Source organism: Hoplias malabaricus, chromosome 18, assembly GCF_029633855.1.
Source record: "Hoplias malabaricus isolate fHopMal1 chromosome 18, fHopMal1.hap1, whole genome shotgun sequence".
NCBI lineage: Eukaryota > Metazoa > Chordata > Actinopteri > Characiformes > Erythrinidae > Hoplias > Hoplias malabaricus.
Genome location: NC_089817.1, coordinates 3,488,000 through 3,510,521, shown reverse-complemented (window position 1 = coordinate 3,510,521; position 22,522 = coordinate 3,488,000). Strand labels below are relative to the sequence as shown.

The 22,522-nt window shown below is 44.8% G+C and overlaps 2 protein-coding genes across 4 annotated transcripts in view; one reads left to right on the top strand and one right to left on the bottom strand.

The window, feature by feature from the left end:
- The window catches only part of aak1b (AP2 associated kinase 1b), a 25,809-nt gene extending 25,418 nt beyond the window's left edge, over window positions 1-391 (bottom strand). For all 3 annotated transcript variants that reach the window (XM_066650539.1, XM_066650538.1, XM_066650540.1), the window contains exon 1: window positions 1-391. This exon is cut by the window's left edge. The gene's annotated coding sequence lies outside the window, so the exon portion shown is untranslated.
- Window positions 392-2,292: 1,901 nt separating this feature from the next.
- On the top strand, window positions 2,293-22,420 carry anxa4 (annexin A4). Its single transcript, XM_066650580.1, has 13 exons — window positions 2,293-2,383; window positions 5,498-5,549; window positions 5,944-6,031; window positions 7,356-7,450; window positions 13,266-13,379; window positions 13,584-13,674; window positions 14,127-14,206; window positions 19,399-19,455; window positions 19,563-19,656; window positions 19,927-20,022; window positions 21,542-21,600; window positions 21,729-21,851; window positions 21,940-22,420. Exons 2-13 carry the CDS (start codon window positions 5,541-5,543, stop codon window positions 21,997-21,999), a joined length of 966 nt encoding a protein of 321 aa, XP_066506677.1. The 5' UTR covers window positions 2,293-2,383; window positions 5,498-5,540; the 3' UTR covers window positions 22,000-22,420.
- Window positions 22,421-22,522: the final 102 nt, after the last annotated feature.

Genomic DNA, 22,522 nt, shown 5'->3' with positions numbered 1-22,522 from the left:
CTTGATCGTGGGCCTGGTAGAGGACGCCCTGAGCAGGCCTGGTCCTGGCGGTTCTGAGCAGGTCTGGTGTCGGACTGTGGTCAGATCTCTGGGCTGAGGTTGTATCAGTGAAACGCGTTGTCATATGTTTGACTCCGGTTTATTTCTGTAAACTGACCTTACCCCGTCACTGAGCTTCACTTCGCGACACTGAGCCCTTTCAGAACCGCTCTAACGACCACCAGCCCACATCCCCCACGTCGCTGAGCCCTAGCGGCGGTGACTTCGGGCCCGGTCCGGTCCGCAGCAGGTAACGGACCCGCTGAAGGACAGATCTAAGGAGCTAGCGCTGCCCCAACACAACTTCCCCACCACTGCGGTGAAACACACACCGACCGCCCGTCACAGCCCCCCAGACGGTTCGCAGGAACCCCGCCCCCGGGTTATGACACCACACAGCCCGACAGAACCGAACTCACGACCCGAATATTCGAGGACTGTAGCCCTTTAGCCGCGGAGCTCGGCTAACGCTAACGCTCACACCCACCGGCTCCAGCTTCACACTCCAGCGGGAGCAAACCCTCTTTCCACCGGGTTTTCCGCCAGCTCCGGGGCGGTGAGAGAGAGAGGCGTGTGTGTAAAAGGGGGACTGGTTTATCGGTCCATCTCTCGGTGCCGGAGGCCGCTTCACCGCCGAACCGCGGAGCGAGAGAGCAGCAGCACAACCGCAGATCTATATAACATGCGCATGCGCCCTGCAGCCCCGCGGAGCGTCTACAGATCTAATGAACGAGCGGATCTCTCTCTCTCTCTCTCTCTCTCACACACACACACACTAACGCGCTCCAGATGTTCACCTCTGCTTTCTCACCAAGGGAGGGATTGTACAGAACTGCAGCCTTGTTCCCAGAGAACTCTAGAAAAGAAAAAAATACAGCGCTTTACAACATTTTTACACTCAACCCCTCACACTTACAGATGTTTAAATTACATCCTTATTGTGAAGAAACCCCTTGTTCGGTGCCTGTTCACATTGAAGTGTGAACCTGGAGCCCACCAACCCACACACTGTGAAACCAGACCATCCAGTCAATTTACTCTAAGTCAGAAAACACAAGCCTTTCTGATTCTGCTCTGCTTCTGACGTCAAGTGCAGAGACTTTAGAATAGCCCCGCCCCCTCGTCTGAGTCTGTTCAGTCACGGTGCTGGACCCCGGTTTATATGAGAGGGCTAAGATGATGGTTAAACACAGCAAAACAGACAAAACGGGCGCAGAGAAACAAGAGCACTGAGTAAAAACGGAGAAAACCATAACGGAGAAGGAAGAGAACAGAGCAAAAACGGCTAAAAACCAGAGCTTCTGCTGCTCGCTCCTCACTGCTGTGTGCTCGGGGTCGGGGTGAACAGCGAGCGGCTCATTATCATTTAAAAGTCATGATGCCTTGTAAATCAGCAGCGAGACTGCACTTCACCCAAAGAGACCCACAGATGTCAGTGTTTCCTCCTTTAAACTCTATGACCCCAGTGGATTATCTGAGTTTAATGTAGTTTCAGTGGATTATGGCCTTTACTTCAGAACGAGCAGAAAACAGCACGAGGGCCTATTAGGCATATTCTTCCTAATAAGGCATATTCTTCCTCATTGTCTGTAACCACTGATCCAATTCAGGGTGACGGTGGGTCTGGAGCCCACCTAGAATCACTGGCACAAGGTAGAAACACACAGACACAGGGAGAACGCACCACACTCCTCACAGATGACCAGAGGCTCTAACCCACAGCCCCAGGACCCTGGAAATGTGTGACAATGACAGTAAATGTGCAGAGAGCTCCAGGAGCTGTGTGACAGCAACATTTCTTGTAGGGCCACTGTGCCACCCCATTATTATTATTATTATTAATAAATATTTGTTTTATATTAACTTTCACCCGTATTCAGACACGCCTCACTATTAAATACCCAATCAGAGCGTTGCAGTGTGACTTTAGAGCCAATCAGGTTCAATGAGGAAATAAACCAGGACTCACACACACGCCTTTGTTTTAGTGTAGTGTGGGGACCTTACATAGATTTTGATTCATTTTGTGGCAATGCCACTTCACCGTATCCCTAAGTTCTAAACCTAACTCCAGTCCGAATTCTATAACTGCACCTTAAACTCACAGGGTTTACAAGGTTGGAACCAGAGATCTTCACCAGGAAGAGAATCGACAATCAGAGTGTGCAAACAGTTTTGTCCCCACAGTGTCATATTATTTGCACACACCCACTCCCCACCCCCCACACACACATACACACACACAGAGGGAGACACAGAGTCCAGCCTTCTGTCTGAAACTCGCTCTGTTTCTGCTCCGTCGGGTGTGGCAGCGTCTGTCTCCAAAACCTTCACATTTCTCCAGGTAAGACTCTAAAACCCGGTAGTTATTACACATTTTCTGGCTAAAAACTTACGTTCTTGTTCAGTCCTTCCCTCGGCAGCTCTAGTCCGGAAAAGTTCGGGAAGAAGTGTGTGTGTGTGTGTGTGTGTTTGTGTGTGTGTGTAAAACCATAAAACAGAACAGTTCTGCATTATATTTCCTGAAAGGTTTTAATCTTCAGTTTAGTTCCGAACTTTTTGGCCATCACTGTCTGCATTTGGTTCCATTAGCGACACACACACACACACACACACACACACACTCTCTCTCTCTCTCTCACTCACGAGTTCTTCATAACCTTCTCCGGGTCTGGGTTTCTTCCTCCGTAGGGAAACTAGCGGTGGAAACACTGTAAACCAAACACATTACTATACCACATTAATCACGATACTGATAAACACTGTAAAATAGTTTTTTTTTAGTGCTTTAGGACCATTACAGGAGTGTAAATATCCTAAAGCACAATTACAAAGGAAAGCCTGGCTGTTGCGGTTTTATCAATTAAACCTCAGAAAAGTTTCCAGTGAGGAAGCGGCGCCTATGCTAAGCTAATTCCCCTCAGTGAACAGGTCTGTCATCGTGCACCACTCATCAGACTGGTGAATAATTTACAATAAATACAGACTTTCTGTTCGTGTAAATCTATCTCTCACACACCCCAGACCACAGCAGTGTCCACGCACACGCGTGTGACATATTTTTTAAACGTTTACTGTGATTACAGCTAGCGTTTACATTAAACCGCAGTGTGGCCTCAGAGACGCACAGGTGGACACAGTCCTGTCCGAGAGGGGACGCTGTGGTCACCGCAGAGCAGGTGGTGTCCTGACAGAGGCACTTCTTCACTAAGAAAAACTCAGACTCGTGCTTGAAATGTTCTCTGGGTGTTCAAGTGCGTTCTTATGTTTTTCGTATTCTTGCTTCCACTGACGTTATGTTCCATTTCTCAAGACCACAAACGCCAGGATCGGTTAAAGTACCTGGATGTTGTTCTCACTCCACCCAAAATAACGTGGACGTGTCAGTTTAATGATTCACTAAGGAGAACAAATAAAACATCCCATCCTTCACTGCCTTCATCACAACCCTGCTCCTGTGAGATGTCTAACGAACGTTTTCTGGAGATCACATATCTATACCCAGTACTCCTACCCTTTAGCCCCACCCACAAACGGTAATACAGACAGATTAATATGGGGTTATTACGGTAATACAGACAGATTAATATAGGGGTTATTACGGTAATACAGACAGATTAATATAGGGGTTATTACGGTTATACAGATATATTAATATAGAGGTTATTACGGTAATACAGACAGATTAATATAGGGGTTATTACGGTAATACATATATATTAATATAGGGGTTATTATGGTAATACAGACAGATTAATATAGGGGTTATTACGGTAATACAGATATATTAATATAGGGGTTATTATGGTAATACAGACAGATTAATATAGGAGTTATTATTCCCACCCCCTTAGCCCCACACACAAACACATCCTTTTTATCCCCACCCTCTTAGCCCCACCTACAAACCCCAAACTTCATATTTCCAACCCTTAGCTCCACCCACAAACGCCACCTCTTTTAGCCCCACCCCTCTTCAACATCCAGCCACACCAGTGTCACTCATTATAGAAACAACCTGAATTATTGCTCAATGTTTAATTTATTGTTCTGTGTAAATATTTACACTCTGACTGTAATATCACTGACTCCAGCTTTGTAAAACTGTAATAATATTTACTTTATCGTATTTATGTCACTGTCGTATTACTGAAACTATTCATTTTATTTCTGCACATTATCAATTACTGCAAGGTTAATATCTGTGTAACTTTTATTATAATCCTTATATTTGTCACGGCTGGGCAGGAAAGACGAGGAGGTGGATATGCACGCTAGAGAATCTTTTATTAACAAAACAAAACCGTAACAAAACAAACATGAGCAAACTAGGATGGAAAACAGACTAGATTAAACAGAACAGGACTAGTCAGGAAACAGCCGTGAACCGGTGTAGACATGAGTAAACACAAAGACAAACACACATCTACACACAGGACCAGACAACGAGCATGGAGAACAAGGGGGTATATACACACAGGACCATAGAGCACAGACAAGGAACACCTGGGAAGGATACAGTGAGAGCAGAGAATGTATTACTGTAATAATTCCTATATTAATCTGTCTGTATTACCGTAATAATCCCTATATTAATCTGTCTGTATTACCGTATAACCCCTATATTAATCTGTCTGTATTACCATAATAACCCCTATTTTAAGTTGTCTGTATTACCGTAATAATCCCTGTATTAATCTGTCTGTATTACCGTAATAATCCCTATATTAATCTGTCTGTATTACCGTAATAATCCCTATTTTAATTTGTCTGTATTACCGTAATAACCCCTGTATTACCATAATAACCCCTATATTAATCTCTCTGTACTACTGTAATAGCCCCTTTTTTTCCAGTGTCAGATATGTTATATATCAGAGGAGAATGTGAAGAATTCAGTCTGAATTGTGTACATTTCATTTAAAAAAATGGCGAGGGGCATGTCATAGCTGTGAGGTCGTGATGAATAAATGATAAATTATTAATTATTAATGACTGATGACCCAGAACAGGCTGACAGCTGACCCAACATTAGGGAAGTCCCTCTCTCTTTTGTCTCTCTCTCTCTCTGTGTGTGTGTGTGTGTAAGGTGAGTAGCACTTATTTCACAGGTGTGTTCCTTCTCTATATACAGAAGGCTGACCTGGTCATTTTATTTGACACATTATTAATTATTTATCCACACTGTCCAAACGGATCTGGATTATTATCTTCATTAATTAATTAAGTAATTTGTTTATTCATCTAACAGTGTAGTGCCAGTTAAAACACTAAATCTCTACACTCTAGTCTCTACGAAGGGTGTGCAGATGTTGCAGATGTTGTAAAGAGAATTATTTTGATGTTTATGATCAGTTCCTGTGATCTGCTCTGGAAGCCTTTGATCTGAGCTTTGATCTTTAGCTGGTGACTTTCAGGAGATTCATGCTGTGCCTGAGCAATGTGTTTTCTGTTTCAGACTTTCCCTCTCTGTGGTGTTTCCACTCAGGTCCTGTAGCAGTATGGCAGCGGTGAGTACTGGAGAGTAGTGCACTGTGGTGTAGCGCAGTGAGGGGATCACGGGTCTCTGGAGGGAACAGTTAGAAAAGAGAAGACACTACTGACCCTGAGGGGAGCTACAGCATTACAATAGATTCCACGTCACACAGGAGCAGAAACACAGCCAGGGACAAGGAGTAACCACCCAGGAACGGTCACCAGGGACCGCAGTGGTCAGTCTGTGCAAGAACAGTGCAAGGGACAGAGTTATAACTGGGTCAGGTTTTAACGTCCAGTAAATACAGAGACCACCCTTGTCCTTCAATGCAGGGCAGAGTGTCAGGGTTAAAAGCAAAATAAGGTCAGACCTGTGATCTCGGGGGTCTTGGGAGGCTGGATAGTGATGTGGTTATTGTTCTGGTGCAGGTGGGCTCTCGAGGAACAGTGACCGAAGCCCAGGGGTTCAACCCTGATAAGGACACAGAAGCCCTGAGGAACGCCATGAAGGGAGCAGGTGAGGAGACAACCACTAGTTCACTTACCCCGATTAATGACCCGGTTCACTTACCCCAACCACTGACCCTGATCACTGACCCCGATTACTGACCCGGTTCACTTACCCCAACCACTGACCCTGATCACCGACCCCGATTAATGACCCGGTTCACTTACCCCAACCACTGACCCTGATCACTGACCCCGATTACTGACCCGGTTCACTTACCCCAACCACTGACCCTGATCACTGACCCCGATTACTGACCCGGTTCACTGACCCCAATCACTGACCCTGATCACTGACCCCGATTACTGACCCGGTTCACTTACCCCAACCACTGACCCTGATCACTGACCCCGATTACTGACCCGGTTCACTTACCCCGATTACTGACCCCGATTACTGACCCTGATGACTGACCCCGATTACTGACCCGGTTCACTGACCCCAATCACTGACCCTGATCACTTACCCCAACCACTGACCCTGATTACTGACCCGGTTCACTTATCCCAACCACTGACCCGGTTCACTTACCCCAACCACTGACCCTGATTACTCACCCGGTTCACTTAACCCAACCACTGACCCCAATCATTGACCCCGATTACTCACCCAGTTCACTTACCCCAACCACTGACCCCGATTACTGACCCGGTTCACTTAACCCAACCACTGACCCCAATCATTGACCCCGATTACTCACCCAGTTCACTTACCTCGATTACTGACCCCAATCACTGACCCTGATTACTCACTCGGTTCACTTACCCCAACCACTGACCCCGATCACTGACCCCGTTTACTGACCCGGTTCACTTACCACAACCACTGACCTGGTTCATGTACCCCAACCACTGACCCCGATTACTGACCTGGTTCATTTACCCCGATCACTGATCCTGATTACTGACCGGGTTCACTTACCACAACCACTGACCCTGATTACTCACCCGGTTCACTTACCCCAACCACTGACCTGGTTCATTTACCCCAACCACTGACCCCGATCACTGACCCCGATTACTGACCTGGTTCACTTACCACAACCACTGACCTGGTTCATGTACCCCAACCACTGACCCCGATTACTGACCTGGTTCACTTACCCCAACCACTGACCTGGTTCACTTACCCCAACCACTGACCCCGATTACTGACCTGGTTCATTTACCCCAACCACTGACCCCGATCACTGACCCCGATTACTGACCCGGTTCACTTACCAAAACCACTGACCTGGTTCATTTACCACAACCACTGACCCTGATTACTGACCCGGTTCATTTACCCCAATTGCTTATAAAATTTTGTTTTCACATTTTGTTGTTTGTTTGAGGCACTGACGAGGCAGCGATCATCTCCATCCTCCCTCACCGCACCATCGCTCAGAGGCAGCAGATAGTCGAGGCCTACAAACGCGCCGTGGGGAAGGTAACGTCCTCTCACCACTGATCCCTGTCCAAGGGGTGGTCCCCTCTGACCCAGGGGTCCTCTCCCACAACCCTGACCAGCAACAAGCGCTTACTGTACGTGGACCAATGAATGAGTGGACCAATGAATGAGTGGATGAAGGAATGAATGGACCAATGAATAAGTGGATGAATGAATGAGTGGAGCAATGAATACGTGGATGAAGGAATGAGTGGACTAATGAATAAGTGGATGAACGAATGAGTGGACCAATGAATACATGGTTGAACGAATGAGTGGACCAATGAATACATGGATGAACGAATGAGTGGTTAAAGAATGAGTGGACTAATGTATAAGTGGATAAATGAATGAGTGGACCAATGAATAAATAGATGAATGAATGAGTGGACGAAGGAATGAGTGGATGAACAAATGAGTAGTTGAACGAATGAGTGGACTAATGAATAAATGGATGAATGAATGAGTGGACCAATGAACAAATGAGTGGATGAATGAATGAGTGGGTGAAGAAATGAGTAGTTGAACGAATGAGTGGACTAATGAATAAATGGATGAATGAATGAGTGGACCAATGAACAAATGAGTGGATGAATGAATGAGTGGGTGAAGAAATGAGTAGTTGAACGAATGAGTGGACTAATGAATAAATGGATGAATGAATGAGTGGACCAATGAACAAATGAGTGGACGAAGGAATGAGTGGATGAACAAATGAGTAGTTGAACGAATGAGTGGACTAATGAATAAACGGATGAAGGAATGAGTGGACGAACAAATGAGTGGACTAATGAATGAATAAATGAATGAATGAATGAGTGGATGAAGGAATGAGTGGATGAACAAATGAGTAGTTAAATGAATGAGTGGACTAATGAATAAATGGATGAATGAATGAGTGGACCAATGAACAAATGAGTGGATGAATGAATGAGTGGGTGAAGAAATGAGTAGTTGAACGAATGAGTGGACTAATGAATAAATGGATGAATGAATGAGTGGACCAATGAACAAATGAGTGGATGAATGAATGAGTGGGTGAAGAAATGAGTAGTTGAACGAATGAGTGGACTAATGAATAAATGGATGAATGAATGAGTGGACCAATGAACAAATGAGTGGACGAAGGAATGAGTGGATGAACAAATGAGTAGTTGAACGAATGAGTGGACTAATGAATAAACGGATGAAGGAATGAGTGGACGAACAAATGAGTGGACTAATGAATAAATGAATGAATGAATGAGTGGATGAAGGAATGAGTGGATGAACAAATGAGTAGTTGAACGAATGAGTGGACTAATGAATAAATGGATGAATGAATGAGTGGACCAATGAACAAATGACTGGATGAATGAATGAGTGGGTGAAGAAATCAAATCAAATCAAATCAAATTTATTTATATAACACTTTTCACAACTGATGTTGTCACAAAGCAGCTTCACAGAGTTCCAGTAAGAAAAAGATTTGACATGAAATGTAAAAACAAATGTAAAACCCTCAAGTGAGCGAGGCCAGGGGCAACAGTGGCAAGGAAAAACTCCCCCAGCTGAGGAAGAAACCTTGGGAGGAACCAAGGCTCACAAGGGGTGACCCATCCTCCTCTGGTCAATCTACTGGTGATGATAGTTAGTAGTCCATGAGAACTTCAGTGTAGGGACAGCTTCAGGCACTTGGTGGTTGCTGGAGCGTGGGCAGCAGGTCTGAAGCGTGGAGGAGGATCTCGACAGTCATCCATCAGTGTCCAGACAGACAGGTGGGCAGTCGTTTACTCGGAAAGACGTAAAGGGATGGAATTAGTTTTGAACTGTTTGGTGTTTGTAAAGTAGAAAATATGAAAATTTCCAGAGTGTGGCTAATGACTCCGGCAGATCTGACTATGACAGCTTTAACTAAAAGGAGAGAACCAGGAGGACACACAGACACGGGAGCATCCTGAAACACTGGCATCCCTCCGCTCCACCATCAACAAACCTGAGTGATCGCGAGAAGCGGCGGGACGACACCAGCGTCTCAGTTTACTATAATCCCTGTGTCCATGGACCCCCCGGATCTGCCGCCTTTATCTATGGGGGAGCATTAGCTACCAAATGATAAACTAAACAGATGTGTTTTTAGCCTACATTTGAAGATTGCGACTGTGTCTGAGTCCCGAACATTTTTTGGAAGATCATTCCAGAGTCTGGGGGCTTTATAAGAAAAGGCTCTTCCCCCAGCTGAGGCCTTCTGAATTCTGGGAACAATTAAAAATCCAGTATTCTGTGATCTGAGTGAACGTGGAGGCTCATAATAGGAAATTGTATCTTGAAGATATTCAGGAGCAAGCCCAAGCAAGAAATGAGTGGATGAATGAATGAGTGGACCAATGAATGAATGGATGAACAAATGAGTGGACCAGTGAATGAGTGGATGAATGAATGAGTGGACGAAGGAATGAGTGGACCAATGAACAAGTGGATGAAGGATTGAATAGACCAATGAATAAGTGGATGAATACATGAGTGGCTGAATGAATGAGTGGACCAATGAATGAATGCACAAACAAATGAGAGAACGCTGAGAGAACAATGACTGAAAGAATGTGAGGGAATGCTGAGAAAACACGAGAGAATGGGCTGAAGTGAAATTTTCAGTGAAACCTTACTGTGTTATACAATCCTCCCTCTGTGTGTGTGTGTGTGTGTGTCTGTGTGGTCAGAAAGTGTGAGTCACTAGGGTGGGACCTTACTTCTCCTCTGAGTGTCTTTCTGTCTCTCTCCCTCTGCCTGTTTTTTCCATTGCTCGCTTTCCCTGTCTCTGATCTGATCTGGTGTGGTGTGTGTACAGAACCTGTCTGATGATCTGATCTGATCTGATGTGTGTGTACAGAACCTGTCTGATGATCTGATCTGATGTGATGTGTGTGTACAGAACCTGTCTGATGATCTGATCTGATGTGTGTGTGTACAGAACCTGTCTGATGATCTGATTTGATGTGATGTGTGTGTACAGAACCTGTCTGATGATCTGATCTGATCTGATGTGTGTGTGTACAGAACCTGTCTGATGATCTGATTTGATGTGATGTGTGTGTACAGAACCTGTCTGATGATCTGATCAGATGTATGTGTACAGAACCTGTCTGATGATCTGATCTGATGCGATGTGTGTGTACAGAACCTGTCTGATGATCTGATCTGATGTGTGTGTGTACAGAACCTGTCTGATGATCTGATTTGATGTGATGTGTGTGTACAGAACCTGTCTGATGATCTGATCTGATCTGATGTGTGTGTACAGAACCTGTCTGATGATCTGATTTGATCTGATGTGATGTGTGTGTACAGAACCTGTCTGATGATCTGATCTGATCTGATGTGATGTGTGTGTACAGAACCTGTCTGATGATCTGGTCAGATCTGATGTGGTGTGTGTACAGAACCTGTCTGATGATCTGATCTGATATGTGTGTGTACAGAACCTGTCTGTTGATCTGATCTGATGTGATGTGTGTGTACAGAACCTGTCTGATGATCTGATCTGATGTGTGTGTACAGAACCTGTCTGATGATCTGATCTGATCTGATGTGTGTGTGTACAGAACCTGTCTGATGATCTGATCTGATATGTGTGTGTACAGAACCTGTCTGTTGATCTGATCTGATGTGATGTGTGTGTACAGAACCTGTCTGATGATCTGATCTGATGTGTGTGTACAGAACCTGTCTGATGATCTGATCTGATCTGATGTGTGTGTGTACAGAACCTGTCTGATGATCTGATTTGATGTGATGTGTGTGTACAGAACCTGTCTGATGATCTGATCTGATCTGATGTGTGTGTACAGAACCTGTCTGATGATCTGATCTGATCTGATGTGTGTGTACAGAACCTGTCTGATGATCTGATCTGATGTGATGTGTGTGTACAGAACCTGTCTGATGATCTGATCTGATGTGTGTGTGTACAGAACCTGTCTGATGATCTGATTTGATGTGATGTGTGTGTACAGAACCTGTCTGATGATCTGATCTGATCTGATGTGTGTGTGTACAGAACCTGTCTGATGATCTGATTTGATGTGATGTGTGTGTACAGAACCTGTCTGATGATCTGATCAGATGTATGTGTACAGAACCTGTCTGATGATCTGATCTGATGCGATGTGTGTGTACAGAACCTGTCTGATGATCTGATCTGATGTGTGTGTGTACAGAACCTGTCTGATGATCTGATTTGATGTGATGTGTGTGTACAGAACCTGTCTGATGATCTGATCTGATCTGATCTGATGTGTGTGTACAGAACCTGTCTGATGATCTGATTTGATCTGATGTGATGTGTGTGTACAGAACCTGTCTGATGATCTGATCTGATCTGATGTGTGTGTACAGAACCTGTCTGATGATCTGATCTGATGTGATGTGTGTGTACAGAACCTGTCTGATGATCTGATCTAATGCGATGTGTGTGTACAGAACCTGTCTGATGATATGATCTGATCTGATGTGTGTAAAGAACCTGCCTGATGATCTGGTCAGATCTGATGTGTGTGTACAGAACCTGTCTGATGATCTGATTTGATGTGATGTGTGTGTACAGAACCTGTCTGATGATCTGGTCAGATCTGATGTGGTGTGTGTACAGAACCTGTCTGATGATCTGATCTGATATGTGTGTGTACAGAACCTGTCTGTTGATCTGATCTGATGTGATGTGTGTGTACAGAACCTGTCTGATGATCTGATCTGATGTGTGTGTACAGAACCTGTCTGATGATCTGATCTGATGTGTGTGTACAGAACCTGTCTGATGGTCTGATTTGATGTGATGTGTGTGTGTGTGTACAGAACCTGTCTGATGATCTGGTCAGATCTGATGTGGTGTGTGTACAGAACCTGTCTGATGATCTGATCTGATATGTGTGTGTACAGAACCTGTCTGATGATCTGATCTGATGTGTGTGTACAGAACCTGTCTGATGATCTGATCTGATGTGTGTGTACAGAACCTGTCTGATGATCTGATCTGATCTGATGTGTGTGTGTACAGAACCTGTCTGATGATCTGATTTGATGTGATGTGTGTGTACAGAACCTGTCTGATGATCTGATCTGATCTGATGTGTGTGTACAGAACCTGTCTGATGATCTGATCTGATCTGATGTGTGTGTACAGAACCTGTCTGATGATCTGATCTGATGTGATGTGTGTAAAGAACCTGCCTGATTATCTGGTCAGATCTGATGTGTGTACAGAACCGGTCTGATGATCTGATCTGATCTGATGTGTGTGTACAGAACCTGTCTGATGATCTGATCTGATCTGATGTGTGTGTACAGAACCTGTCTGATGATCTGATCTGATGTGTGTGTGTACAGAACCTGTCTGATGATCTGATCTGATGTGTGTGTACAGAACCTGTCTGATGATCTGATCTGATGTGTGTGTACAGAACCTGTCTGATGATCTGATCTGATGTGATGTGTGTGTGTACAGAACCTGTCTGATGATCTGATCTGATCTGATGTGTGTGTACAGAAGCTGTCTGATGATCTGATCTGATGTGATGTGTGTGTACAGAACCTGTCTGATGATCTGATCTGATGTGATGTGTGTGTACAGAACCTGTCTGATGATCTGATCTGATGTAATGTGTGTGTACAGAACCTGTCTGATGATCTGATCTGATGTGATGTGTGTGTACAGAACCTGTCTGATGATCTGATCTGATGTAATGTGTGTGTACAGAACCTGTCTGATGATCTGATCTGATGTGATGTGTGTGTACAGAACCTGTCTGATGATCTGATCTGATGTGATGTCTATGTACAGAACCTGTCTGATGATCTGATATCGGAGCTGACTGGGAATTTTGAGAAGGTGGTGATCGGATTGTTGATGACGGCTCCAGTGTACGATGCCTACGAACTCAGGAATGCCATAAAGGTCAGAATTCAGAATTCTGTCTGTCTGTCTTTCTCTCTCTGCTCTGTCCCTGTCTCTGTGCCTGTGTCTGAGTTAACATTAAACCAGGGACTCCGAGTGTGCAGATTTATTAGCACTCTGATCATACACTAAATGGATCACTGATCAATACACTATGTGTGTGTGTGTGTGTGTGTGTGTGTGTGTGTGTGTGTGTATTTTCAGGGTGCTGGAACAGATGAAGCCTGTCTGATTGAGATCCTGGCGTCCAGGAGCAATGCTGAGATCAAAGCCCTATCTGCAGCCTACAGCAAAGGTACATACTGAAATACTCACAAATACTAATAAACACTACCTCAAATACTCATACTCACACCAATTCATACATACTACAATACTCAAAAATACTCGTCAATACTCCCATGCCCATGAATACTCAAATACTCATAAATACTTGAGATAATCATCTTAAAAATTAAAGAGACACGAGGACGGGTTTTGTCAACGTTCTCATTCAGAAATGCGGCAGCCGTTGGGTTTTCCTGCTTTGACAAATAGACAAACTCTGTCAGAATAAAAGCCTGTGTCACAGGAACATTTATAAAATACTTAGAGTTTAATAAGTGTTGTATCTACAGTAACAAACCTTGTGCATGACTGAGTACTGCATGGTGTGTCCAGTGGACTCTGCTCTGGTTATGACAACTGATTTGCATAAATATGTCATTATTTGAATATGTAAATCAATGTGTTTTATTTTTGTTACAGAGTACGAGAGGAACCTGGAAGACGATGTGTGTGGAGATACGTCCGGGATGTTTAAGAGGGTCCTGGTCTCTCTGCTCACGGTAATAATCACATCATCACAACAATAATCACAAACACAGTCACAAACACAGTTACAAGCACCATGTCAAACAGTCACACAGTTACATAAACAATTACAAACACAGTCTCATAGTCACAAACACAGTGACACCATCACAAACTCCCTCACAAACACTCTCAATAACACGGTCTCAGTCACAAACACAGTAACACCATCACAAACACCCTCACAAACACAGTAACACCATCACAAACCCCTTCACAAACATTCTCACTAACTCCCTCACAAACACAGTCACACCATCACAAACTCCCTCATAAACACCCTCACAAACACAGTAACACCATTACAAACATTCTCACTAACTCCCTCACAAACACAGTCACACCATCACAAACACTCTCAATAACACGGTCTCAGTCACAAACACAGTAACACCATCACAAACTCCTTCAAAAACACTCTCACTAACTCCCTCACAAACACAGTCACACCATCACAAACTCTCTCACAAACACTCTCAATAACACGGTCTCAGTCACAAACACAGTAACACCATCACAAACACCCTCACAAACACAGTAACACCATCACAAACACAGTGACACCATCACAAACTCCCTCACAAACACTCTCAATAACACGGTCTCAGTCACAAACACAGTAACACCATCACAAACACCCTCACAAACACAGTAACACCATCACAAACCCCTTCACAAACATTCTCACTAACTCCCTCACAAACACAGTCACACCATCACAAACTCCCTCATAAACGCCCTCACAAACACAGTAACACCATCACAAACATTCTCACTAACTCCCTCACAAACACAGTCACACCATCACAAACACACTCAATAACACGGTCTCAGTCACAAACACAGTAACACCATCACAAACTCCTTCACAAACACTCACTAACTCCCTCAAAAACACAGTCACACCATCACAAACACTCTCAAAAACACAGTAACACCATCACAATCTCCCTCACAAACAGTCTCACTCTCACAAACACTCTCACAAACACAGTCACACCATCACAAACTCCATCACAGTCACACCATCACAAACTCCCTCATAAACACTCTCAAAAACAGTCTCATATTGACAAACACAGTAACACCATCACAAACACAGTCACACCATCAAACACCCTCACAAACACAGTAACAACATCACAAACTCCTTCACAAACTCCCTCACAAACACAGTCACACCATCACAAACTCCTTCACAAACACAGTAACACCATCACAAACTCTGTCACAAACACAGTAACACCATCACAAACTCCTTCACAGACAGTCACACGATCACAAACTCCCTCACAAACACAGTCACACCATCAAACACCCTCACAAACACAGTAACACCATCACAAACTCTCTCACAAACACTCTCAATAACACGGTCTCAGTCACAAACACAGTAACACCATCACAAACACCCTCACAAACACAGTAACACCATCACAAACCCCTTCACAAACATTCTCACTAACTCCCTCACAAACACAGTCACACCATCACAAACTCCCTCATAAACACCCTCACAAACACAGTAACACCATCACAAACATTCTCACTAACTCCCTCACAAACACAGTCACACCATCACAAACACTCTCAATAACACGGTCTCAGTCACAAACACAGTAACACCATAACAAACTCCTTCACAAACACTCTCACTAACTCCCTCACAAACACAGTCACACCATCACAAACTCTCTCACAAACACTCTCAATAACACGGTCTCAGTCACAAACACAGTAACACCATCACAAACACCCTCACAAACACAGTAACACCATCACAAACACAGTGACACCATCACAAACTCCCTCACAAACACTCTCAATAACACGGTCTCAGTCACAAACACAGTAACACCATCACAAACACCCTCACAAACACAGTAACACCATCACAAACCCCTTCACAAACATTCTCACTAACTCCCTCACAAACACAGTCACACCATCACAAACTCCCTCATAAACGCCCTCACAAACACAGTAACACCATCACAAACATTCTCACTAACTCCCTCACAAACACAGTCACACCATCACAAACACACTCAATAACACGGTCTCAGTCACAAACACAGTAACACCATCACAAACTCCCTCACAAACACTCACTAACTCCCTCAAAAACACAGTCACACCATCACAAACACTCTCAAAAACACAGTAACACCATCACAATCTCCCTCACAAACAGTCTCACTCTCACAAACACTCTCACAAACACAGTCACACCATCAAACTCCCTCACAAACACAGTCACACCATCAAACACCCTCACAAACACAGTAACACCATCACAAACTCTCTCACAAACACTCTCAATAACACGGTCTCAGTCACAAACACAGTAACACCATCACAAACACCCTCACAAACACAGTAACACCATCACAAACCCCTTCACAAACATTCTCACTAACTCCCTCACAAACACAGTCACACCATCACAAACTCCCTCATAAACACCCTCACAAACACAGTAACACCATCACAAACATTCTCACTAACTCCCTCACAAACACAGTCACACCATCACAAACACTCTCAATAACACGGTCTCAGTCACAAACACAGTAACACCATCACAAACTCCTTCAAAAACACTCTCACTAACTCCCTCACAAACACAGTCACACCATCACAAACTCTCTCACAAACACTCTCAATAACACGGTCTCAGTCACAAACACAGTAACACCATCACAAACACCCTCACAAACACAGTAACACCATCACAAACACAGTGACACCATCACAAACTCCCTCACAAACACTCTCAATAACACGGTCTCAGTCACAAACACAGTAACACCATCACAAACACCCTCACAAACACAGTAACACCATCACAAACCCCTTCACAAACATTCTCACTAACTCCCTCACAAACACAGTCACACCATCACAAACTCCCTCATAAACGCCCTCACAAACACAGTAACACCATCACAAACATTCTCACTAACTCCCTCACAAACACAGTCACACCATCACAAACACACTCAATAACACGGTCTCAGTCACAAACACAGTAACACCATCACAAACTCCCTCACAAACACTCACTAACTCCCTCAAAAACACAGTCACACCATCACAAACACTCTCAAAAACACAGTAACACCATCACAATCTCCCTCACAAACAGTCTCACTCTCACAAACACTCTCACAAACACAGTCACACCATCACAAACTCCATCACAGTCACACCATCACAAACTCCCTCATAAACACTCTCAAAAACAGTCTCATATTGACAAACACAGTAACACCATCACAAACACAGTCACACCATCAAACACCCTCACAAACACAGTAACAACATCACAAACTCCTTCACAAACTCTCACAAACTCCCTCACAAACACAGTCACACCATCACAAACTCCTTCACAAACACAGTAACACCATCACAAACTCTGTCACAAACACAGTAACACCATCACAAACTCCTTCACAGACAGTCACACGATCACAAACTCCCTCACAAACACAGTCACACCATCAAACACCCTCACAAACAGTAACATCACAAACTCCTTCACAGACAGTCACACGATCACAAACTCCCTCACAAACACAGTCACACCATCAAACTCTCTCACAAACACAGTAACACCATCACAAACTCTCTCACAAACACAGTAACACCATCAAACACCCTCACAAACACAGTAACAACATCACAAACTCCTTCACAGACAGTCACACGATCACAAACTCCCTCACAAACACAGTCACACCATCAAACACCCTCACAAACACAGTAACACCATCACAAACTCTCTCACAAACACAGTAACACCATCACAAACTCCTTCACAGACAGTCACACCATCACAAACTCTCACAAACACAGTCACACCATCACAAACTCCCTCACAAACACTCTCAAAAACACAGTCTCATAGTCACAAACACCCTCACAAACACAGTAACACCATCAGAAATTCCTTCACAAACACAGTCACACTCTCACAAACTCTCAAAAACACAGTCACACCATCACAAACTCCCTCACAAACACTCTCAAAAACACAGACACACTCTCACAAACTCTATCACAAAGAGTCTCATAGTCACAAACTCCCTCACAAACACTCTCAAAAACACAGTCTCATAGTCACAAACATCTTTACAAACACCCTCAGGCATACCCTCACTTTATCGTTAACTCCCTCGTTAACAACGTAAATTGTCATTAACAACGACATTACCTCAGTCATTAAGTCTATCATTATCTCCCTCATTAACACCATAAACTCTGTCATTATCACTGTCATAAACTCCCTTACTAACACCGTAATTAACCCTGTCATAAACTCCCTTATTAACACAGTAATTAACTCTGTCATTAACTCCGTCATTAATTCCCTCATTGTCTCTGAGCCAAGCTGAGAGCTGTGTGGAGCTGGTTGCTGAGGAAACAGTAGTCTCTCTCTCCTCAGGGCTGCAGCAACTCTGATTATTATTTGAATTGTAAATCCAGCCCCGGGCCTCAGTGACTCACCTGCTCAGGTGGGTTCTCTCCAGGTGAACGAGTGACTGCGCCTGTGTAATCATTTAAATACTGCAGGAGCTCACCTTAACCACCTGCAGACAAGTATCTTATTCATTCATTGATTTCCTGTAGGCACATTGTCCTGCTCGCTCGCTCACTCACAAACACTCTCACCCAGTCATTCACGCACATACACTCACCCCTTCACTCAGTCAATTACTCACAAACACACCCTCACCCAGTCAGTCTCACACAAACACACACTCAGTCAAAAATACACACTCTCTCTCACCCAGTCATTCACACTCATTCACTCACTCACAAACACACTCTCACCCAGTCACTCAAACACACACACTCTCACCCAGTCACTCAAACACACAAACACACTCTCACCCAGTCATTCACACTCATTCACTCACTCACTCACAAACACACTCTCACCCAGTCACCCAAACACACACACACTCTCAGCCAGTCACTCAAACACACACACTCTCACCCAGTCACTCAAACACACAAACACACTCTCACCCAGTCATTCACACATACACTCACTCACTCATCCAGTCAAAAACACTCACTCACTGACTGGGCAGTCCTGTGTATGAAGGCTGTGTGGTGTAATCTAATGGTCTGTGTCCTGGTGGATGTGTGTTTACAGGCAGGTAGAGATGAGAGCAACACTGTTGATGAGGCTTTAGCCAAACAGGATGCCAAGGTGAGCACACACACACACACGCACACACATATGTGTGTGTGGGCGTGTATATATATCTATATATATATATATCTATATATGTATGTGTATGTGTGTGTGTACTGTAGGAGATTTACGAGGCGGGGGAGGCTCGATGGGGAACAGATGAAGTGAAATTTCTTACCGTCCTCTGTGTGAGGAACAGGAGCCATTTACTGAAAGGTAATCAGTACTGTATACACACACACACACACACACACACACACTGAATGGAAAGATAGATAAAAAAAAGACAGTTGAATGAAAGAGGTGAGAGAGAGAGAATAAGGCTTGTGTTGGTTTGTTGTATTGATTTTAACAGGAATGTGTGTGAGATATTTATCTCCTGTAACACTGAACCTGTGTCCTGTAGTGTTACAGCAGAGTGATGCCCCCATGTGGTGGAGCAGAAGAAGTGCAGTGGACTGACCTGTGTTTTTTCTGTTGCTGCAGTGTTTGAGGAGTACAAGCGGATCTCTGGCAGAGACATCGAAGACAGCATCAAGAGGGAGATGTCCGGCTGCCTGGAGGAAACCTTCCTGGCCATCGGTGGGTGGAGACGCTTTGAGAAGTGATTTATAGCCAGTTCAGGATCAATGGAGGAGAGCTCGGGTTTTATAGAAACAGTGTGGAACCGTGTGGTCAAGCCCTTAAAGCAACCCTAGGTCTTATCTTTACCTTAAACTTCCAGCTTCAAAATCACACTGACGCTCCACTGAGCCGTAAACAGGGAAAACAGGGCCTTTATCGCTGCTGATCTGGGCTCAGCCCTGCAGAAACAGCACTATGTAACTTTTGGAGGGGATGGGGGTAGGAAGCCACCCTGACACCGTCCCCCACCCCCTTGATTTCAGGACTGTGCTGTAAAAGTGAATTAAACTGTAGGGGGAGCCCAAGAGCAAAAATACCACGTCTCGCCTAGTGTTTCTTTAAGAGAGGGAACCCTTTGCATGTTCTGAATCTAAAACCACCAACTCGCCCGAGGTGAGATAGGAACCCCGTCTGCTCAGCTGTAGAGCTTTGGTCCCCAGTGTCCAGTGGAAGATGCCCCCCCCCCACTTCAGGGCAAGACCCGCCTGCTCCTCCACGCTGAACTTTCCCTTTGGCGTCCAGGTGTGTGGATCGCAGCCAGAACAGCGCACACCCTCGCGACACACACACACACACACACACACACACACACAGATGCTGTATGCGGGGTCGGCCCGTAGTGGGCACCACGTCTGTCCAAGAGAGTGTTTCTCACTGTGGTGCGGACAACTTCCAAACATTTAGTACTTTCACTGAAAAAGGAATTACTGAGTAACACAGACTCTACAGCCGTCTTCTGTAACACCACACCATCTGTGGAAACGTTAAATAAATCTGTGCCACTTTCCAATCCCAGAAAAACCTTCCTGCCGTGTGTGTGTGTGTGTGTGTGTGTGTGTGTGTGTGTGAGAGAGAGAGAGAGAGTGTGTGTGTAAGAGAGAGGGTGTGTGGGAGACAGAGAGAGAGAGAGAGAGAGTGTTTGTGTGAGAGAGTGTATGTGAGAGAGAGAGTGTGTGTGTAAGAGAGAGGGTGTGTGTGTGAGAGAGAGAGAGAGAGAGAGAGAGAGAGAGGGTGTGTGTGTGTGTGAGAGAGAGAGTGTGTGTGTGTGAGAGAGAGAGAGAGAGAGTGTGTGTGTGTAAGAGAGAGGGTGTGTGTGAGACAGAGAGAAAGAGAGAGAGAGGGTGTGTGTATGAGAGAGAGAGAGAGAGAGATTGTGTGTGTGTGTGTGTGAGAGTGTGTGTGAGAGAGAGGGTGTGTGTGTGTAAGACAGAGAGAGAGAGAGAGAGGGTGTGTGTGTGAGAGAGAGAGAGAGAGATTGTGTGTGTGTGTGTGAGAGAGAGTGTGTGTGTGAGAGAGAGAGTGTGTGTGTGTGTGTGTGTGAGAGAGTGTGTGTGTGTGAGAGAGAGGGTGTGTGTGTGTGTGAGAGAGAGAGTGTGTGTGTGGGTTTGAGATAGTCTCTTTGCCAGGGAAGAAGATGATGATGATGATGGTTTATCTGCAGGTTTAACCAGTGTGTTTGTGTGTATTTCCTCTGCAGTGCGATGCATCAAGAGTAAACCCGCCTTTTTCGCAGAGAGACTCTATAAATCAATGAAGGTAACCCCCCCCCCCACACACACACCAATCAGCCTTAACATTAAAGACACCTCTCTACTCTTACAGCGAGTGTGTTTAATGCTATAGCTGATCAGTGTGTGTAATAACGTGTGTGTGTGTGTGTGCAGGGTTTAGGGACCACAGACAGTATCCTGATCCGGGTGATGGTTTCTCGTGCTGAGGTCGATATGCAGGACATTAAGGCGGAGTTCCTGAAAATGTACGGGAAAACGCTGCACTCCTTCATCAAGGTGAGCCTGCGGGTGGCGCTGTGTGCACATGGCCCTGAGAGTGGCGCCACTGAGGGAAACGCTGAGTGTGTGTTTTGTGTCTCCGCAGGGTGACACTTCAGGGGACTACCGTAAGATCCTGCTGGTGCTGTGCGGAGGGGAGAAGTAACCAAAACCCTGGTATAATTAGCCTGTAGCTAGCAGCCTGTAGCTTGTTCATTAGCGCATGGCTAATCTGCGTCTCAGCTCTGGGCTTCTGTTTCACCGCACGCTTCAGTCTGAGTTCCTCTGTCCTTCTCAGCGTCTGATGCCAATTAAAGACCAGTCGAGTGCCTTTAATGAACTTGTGTCCTGCCCTTTCAGCTCACGGCCTCCAGGGGGCTTCATTTCCTTTAGCGCTCTGCTGCTGTCAATAAAACCTTTTCTCGGAGTAAACCGCGTCAAGTCAGTTCCTCTCAGCTCACTGATAACGTTACAAACACTACTGCAGCTCTTCCCCTCTCTGAACACCTCCCAGTCCGAGTCCACGTGGCCCATAATCCCCTGCGTCAGCCATAAACATACCGATGAAGGGTGAAAGGCTGATTGTAGAAAAACATCTCAACACGCTTGCAGGAGAACACTAAGTGTCGCTGGTCTTCATCAGTAAAGACATCAGAACAGAACGTGGTGTTAGTCCAGTGACAAATTTT